The sequence below is a fragment of the Cornus florida genome, unplaced genomic scaffold, assembly GCF_030987335.1.
Source record: "Cornus florida cultivar Cherokee Brave unplaced genomic scaffold, ASM3098733v1 CherokeeBrave_3.0.0_Hap2_Chr09, whole genome shotgun sequence".
In the NCBI taxonomy this organism is placed as follows: Eukaryota; Viridiplantae; Streptophyta; class Magnoliopsida; order Cornales; family Cornaceae; genus Cornus; species Cornus florida.
The window spans coordinates 40,422,261-40,428,260 of record NW_026775579.1 but is presented as its reverse complement, the minus strand read 5'-3'; the positions used below and the strand labels follow the sequence as shown (position 1 = coordinate 40,428,260).

The 6,000-nt window shown below is 41.1% G+C and overlaps 1 protein-coding gene across 2 annotated transcripts in view; it reads left to right on the top strand.

Moving 5' to 3' along the window:
- Window positions 1-730: 730 nt before the first annotated feature.
- Window positions 731-6,000, top strand: part of LOC132273725 (sister chromatid cohesion protein PDS5 homolog B) — a 121,630-nt gene continuing 116,360 nt past the window's right edge. For both annotated transcript variants that reach the window (XM_059774771.1, XM_059774772.1), the window contains exon 1: window positions 731-1,160. In XM_059774771.1, coding sequence (XP_059630754.1) covers window positions 1,056-1,160 — 105 coding nt within the window. In that variant the 5' untranslated portion in view covers window positions 731-1,055. The remainder of the gene's footprint in view (window positions 1,161-6,000) is intronic.

The following is a 6,000-nucleotide window of genomic DNA, read 5'->3' as shown; positions in this document are numbered from 1 at the left end:
TTTGAGAGGGAAAAAAAAGATTGAATAATCCCGATCCCGTTTTATTGAAGAAGCTTGGATCGAATAATCCTGATCCTGTGTTAGAGTCAGAATCATGTTCGTATTTATAATACATATATAAATACACACACACACACACATAAATTCATACATATATATACGAAAGAAAATTTTGACCTTCTTCTTTTGTTTTCCAGCACCAGATTTGGCTTGCTTGGAAGATGGCGGAAGGGCTTTAAGATGATGAGTGAGAGGGTGGGTGTTCTAGAGAGAAACTAACGCCACAAGAGAGGGCAGGTGGGTGTTCTAGAGAGAGAAACTAACACCACAAAAAAGGATAAGATGGTAATTTAATTATTATCATTTCATTTATTTTCTCTCCTATGTTTTATCCAAACAAAAATATTATCCATTCATTTCTTTTCTCTCTTATCTATCCAAACATGAATATAAATTATAACTATCATTTCATTTCATTTATTTTCTCTCATAACTAATGTTATCCCTTACTTTCTTTTCTCTCATGTTTATCCAAACACAGTCTAAAATAACATCTCATTGTTATGATTTATAGTGTAAAAATGTCCAAAACAAATTGCATTATCGCAACTAATAAGAAAAACAGAGTAGTTGTGAATTCAACTAGCATTTTTTTCCATAAACATAAGATCAAATCCGACATTTTCATTATTTGACCTTATTTTGTTTATTTTTTTTTGTTAATTGAATATTCATTGTTATATCATAACACCTATAGAGAAAATAAAATTAGAAGGAAAAAAGAAAAAGTAAAAGGAAAAACAATGAGCCGTCGGATGTGCATCAATCACCACCACGTCGCAAAAACCATCACGTTTCGCGCATCGCCAGGGCGGGAAACTCAACCCCTCTCTCTCTCTCTCTCTCTCTCTCTCTATATCGCTTCTATATCTTTTTATTTCTCTGTCTATAACTTACATTCGGCGTCAAAGCTCACTGCACTCGACTCTTAAAACCCTCTCAATTCCAATCCCTAAACCTAACCCACAAGGGCTTACATCTTCTTTGCAGCGGCAATGGCCGAAGCCGAGGCCGCAAAGCGACTCATTTCCGATATCGGTAAACAACTCGCCGCACAAAAAACTTGCCCTAGGAAAGATTTCCTCGTAAAATTGCTTAAAGTAAGCCAATTTCTCATCATTTTTGCACCTTAACATTACTTATTCATCTGAACAAAATTTCAACAGGGATCAATCAACCTTTGTGTACATTGTTTTTAATTGAATTTGTTGCTATTCAGTTTACTCTCTGTATTTTTAATTTTTATGTGTTTATATTCGTCCATCCCTTGCTAATTGTATCAGGTTAGTTTTGGTTTTCACGCAATGCACTATTGTTGTCTGAGACTGTGTATGGTTTTAGTTCAATTACGGATATTTACATTGCATTATGAGACAATATGCTCATTTGTACTATACGATAAGTTCTAAACTTTCCCAATATGCACTTTATTGGAAATTAGAGTTTATTTGTGGTTCGTAGCCACAATTTTATTTATTTATTATTTATTTTTGTCTCAAGTTTAATGTATTTATTTTTCTCATTTAGCCATATCAGGTTAGTTTTGAGTTAAATCTATGATTTGTAGCAATATTTGTTACTACCCATCTCAAAATTTCAAAGTATGTCTTTCAGCATTTAGTTGTATGGAAGGAAACCTGTCATGTTTCTCTGGCATGTGCGGAGGAGTACTACAATCATTTCAGTATTTTGATTACTTGATAACCAATGCAACCCTTCTGCAATGAATGTCAGTGATTTTTTTTTTAAAACCATTTTGAAAATAATGAGTTTGGAAACCCTCCATCAAGTTTCTTATTCTCTTGTCGTTGGAAGCCCAGATAGACTTATTATTATTAGTTATTAATAAGTAGCAGTAAAAGGATCATTAGAAAGCGCTCAAGGAGGCACTACACAGTACACGCAGAACATGCAAGAACCTCCTCAATGGTCTAAAATCTACCTGGTACTTAAATCCCCTAGAAAATCAGTAAGAAGAGTAGATACACACCACTTTCCTGAAAGCCTACTAAGCATATAGTGACTCAAATTTTGGATAGGATGATCCTTTCTCAAGAGTATGCCTATTTTGTTCCTTCAACGGTGTCTATGAGACACTGAGGAGAGCAGCATTTCACATAGGTCTGGTGCCATGGAGATCCTTACACCTGCACATGTCTATATAACTTCAATCATTAATCTTTGATATGATTTAGTGAATACCAAATGAAGAGAGTGATGAATCAACTAAAAATTTGTAGATGTAGGTTCTTGTTAAATTGAGGAGATCGTTCCACATTTGTTAAGAACGTTGAGATCAGAGTCTGAGTGGAGATCCATGCTATCACAAGAGATTTTCTTTAGAAGAAATTGAGCGAGAGAAGGCAAGTTTGCTTAATACCCTTAGGAATCTCGAATCTTAGAGTTCTTTACTTTTCTATCAATGGTTGTTGTGGCTTGAATGATTAGATCCTAATTCTATTTATACTACCTTTCATTTGGGTAAAGACTATTGGTCACGAGAGCTACTTCCTCTTTATCTGATGGTTAATTTACCTAATCCTTTGATGGCTTAGACATCTAGTAGGTGGCCCGAGGCAAGCTACTGACTCCATTCGAGGCAGTGATGATGGTTTGCCTTTAAAGCTGGTCTTATTAGCCAATCACCGCATTTAATGCGCCGCTTAGTCCTTACTCCTCGAGCTTGGTTATTGAGTATTAAACATTCTCTCCCCTGGCGTAGACCTCGCGGTGGTGGTAGCTCTTGATTTGATATTAAGAGCTACCACCCCTTTTTGATGACGTGATTCCTTGGAACTCAGCCACCTAGTTACTATTTCTTAGATTCCTGAGTTCATAAAAGAAGGGAGGAAGGGTCGGCTAGATGTTGCCTTCCTTGATCTTAAGGCTTTGCATCCCATTCTGATGATTGACCTCCGGGAGAGGTCGATCATCACTGCTAGTCATATTTAGCCATCCAAGGTTTAACCCATATTAAGGCTACTCATAAATAGTGAGGAAATACACTTCAGAATTTTTTCGTAGAGAGGAATACTTTGAAGGAACACAGAAGGGAATCATCCAATAGGAGCGGGGTTTCTCTGTGAGGGAAAGAGAAAGGTAGTTAGCTCCTCCGTAAAGTGGAGGCTTTTGATGTTGTCATTTGTGGTTCTGTAGCCTTGTAGTAATGGTATTAAGGTGACAGGTGGCCCTTGACGTTGCTCGACCATCTACAAAATTTTAGGTCGGGCAACGCATGATTAATCGTTTCCCTTGTTCCTTATATCTTCAATCTCCTATCTTTGATATAACCTAGTGAATACCAACTGAAGAGATTGATGAATCAACTAAGGATTTTAGGTTTGGTGATTGGGAGGACAAGTTTTTTGATGTGGTTCTGGCTTCTTTGGCTCATCCTATCTATTACCATATTCCGTTGATGTTGGATTGTGGTGGTTTGTGCAGTAGATGTTCTTCTTTCAGATTCTAAATTACGTAGCTTTAGGTTGAGGGCTTTCTGAAGAGGGTTCGATTCTGGTGGGAGGGGTATGGGGTGGTGGGCACCCCAAGTCATTCTCTCGCAGGTAAACTATGGCTTTTAAAGGAGAGTATCAAGATATGGAATAAAGAGGTCTTTGGGAATCTTGGGTGGAGGAAGAATCAGGTTTTTTCTAAGATTGCTGATATTGATCGGATGGAGGGTCAAGGGGACTTAGTGGATTCCTTGAAGGCTAGGAGGGTGGAGTGTCAGGCGGAGTTTGCTGAGATCGCTATCATGGAGGAGCTTTCGTAGAGGCAAAAGTCTTGAGCTTTGTGGCTTAAGGAGGGTGATAGTAACATGAAGTTTTTTCATAGATTGGCCAATGCTTATAGAAGGAGCAATCATATTGGGAGGATTCGGGTGGATGGGGAGTTGTTATGTAACGAGGAGGTGGTTTGTAAGGGCATTGCTGAGTTCTATGCGAAGTTGTTCACAAAATCTGCTGGGTGGAGACCCTTGCTTGAAGGGCTTCAATTTGACTTTATTTCTAGTGAGGAGTGCTCTGGTCTGGAGGAGCCTTTTTCTGAAGAAGAAGTTCTGATTGCTTTGAAGAGCTGTAACGGGGATAAAGCCCCAGGGCCTGATGGGTTTACAATGAGATTCCTTTTGGAGTGTTGGGAGGTGGTGAGAGGGGAGGTGATGGGCACTTTTCATGCTTTCCATTCTCAGGGCTCCTTTGAGAAGAGCTTGAATGCCCCCCCGCGGGGGGGGGGGGGGGGGGGGGGGGGGGGGGGGGGGGGGAGCGCTGGATGTTAAGGATTTTTGCCCTATTTGTCTGGTGGGGTGCATTTACAAGTTGATTGCTAAGGAAGGTTTTGGATGGTGTCATTTCTGATGCTCAAAATGCTTTTGTGGGAGGTCGTCAGACTCTGGATTCAGTTCTTATTGCAGTGAGTGTGTGGACTCCAGATTGAGCAGTGTGATCCCGGGAGTTATATGTAAGTTGGACATTGAGAAGGCTTACGGTCATGTGAATTGTAGCTTCTTTATCTACTTAATGGAGACTATAGGGTTTGGTGTTCGTTGGAGGAAATTGATTATTTCTGTATTTCCAGTGCTCATTTCTCGATTCTTGTTAATGGTGCTCCGACGGGTTTTTTCTCTAGCTCGAGGGGCTTGAGGCAGGGGGATCCGCTTTCCCCTTTCTTGTTCCTTTTTGTGATGATGGCCCTTAGTAGATTGATGAGGAGGGCTGTGGAGTTGGGTTTTCTGAGAGGTTTCCGGGTGGGTGGGGATACTGCTTCTCAGTTGGAGATCTCCCACTTGATGTTTGTTGATGATACTCTTGTTCTTTGTGATGCGAATGTGTCCCAGCTTAGATGTCTGAGATGCGTTTTGATCTGGTTTCAAGTTGTCTCCGGCCTTAAGGTGAATGGGAAAGAGCGTCTTGGTGCCAGTTGGGGAGGTCCCTGAGACCACAATGTTTGCTGATATTCTTGGTTGTAGTACTGCCTCTTTTCCTATCTCTTACTTAGGGTTGCCTCTGGGAGCTCCTTCAAGGTGTGTGGGGGTTTGGGATCTTGTTGTGGATAGGTTTGAGAGGAGATTGGCGGGTTGGAAGAAGCAGTACCTTTCCAAGGGTGGCTGGGTTATGCTGATTAAGAGCACCCTGTCTTCCTTTCCCACTTATTTTATCTCTCTATTTCAGATTCCCTTTTTTGTGGCTGAGAGGTTTGAGAGATTGCAATGAAACTTTCTATGGTGGGGTAGAGGAGAGGAGTTCAAGTTTCATCTGGTTCGGTGGGAGCAAGTGTGCAGGCCTATTCGGAGTGGAGGTTTAGGGTTTAGAAGATTAGTGCCTTTCAATAAAGCTTTCCTTGGGAAATGGCTGTGGAGATTTGGGGTGGAGAGGTATGGCTTTGGAGGAGGGTTGTTGCTTGTAGATTTGGGGAGAGTAGAAGAGGGTGGTGCTCTCTTGAGGTTTGTGGTCCAAGGGGAGTGGGGGTTTGGAAGTTCATTCGGAAGGGGTGGGCTGATTTCTCCAAACATGTTTGCTTTCGTCTCAGGGATGGTAGGAGGATCAGTTTTTGGGAGGATGTTTGGTGTGGGGATCTTCCTCTAGCTATTGCTTTTCCTCGATTCTTTAGGATTGTTACGGATAGTCAGGCCATGGTAGTCAACTGTTCCTCGATTCTTTAGGATTGTTACGGATAGTCAGGCCATGGTAGTCAACTGTTATTATCTTGATAGCGGGAGTCTATTTTGGGATGTTCGATTCAGGCGATGTTTTCAGGACTGGGAGATTGAGGATGCCATTCGTTTGTTGGAGTTGTTGTCTCGCCAGGGGATTAGGGATGGAGATTATGATTGTTGGATTTGGGCTTCTAACTCTAAGGGTAGTTTTGAGGTTCGGTCCTTTTTCAGGTGTCTCACGGAGGAGCCTGAAGGTCCTTTCCCTTGGAAGTTAGTTTGGCGCTCAA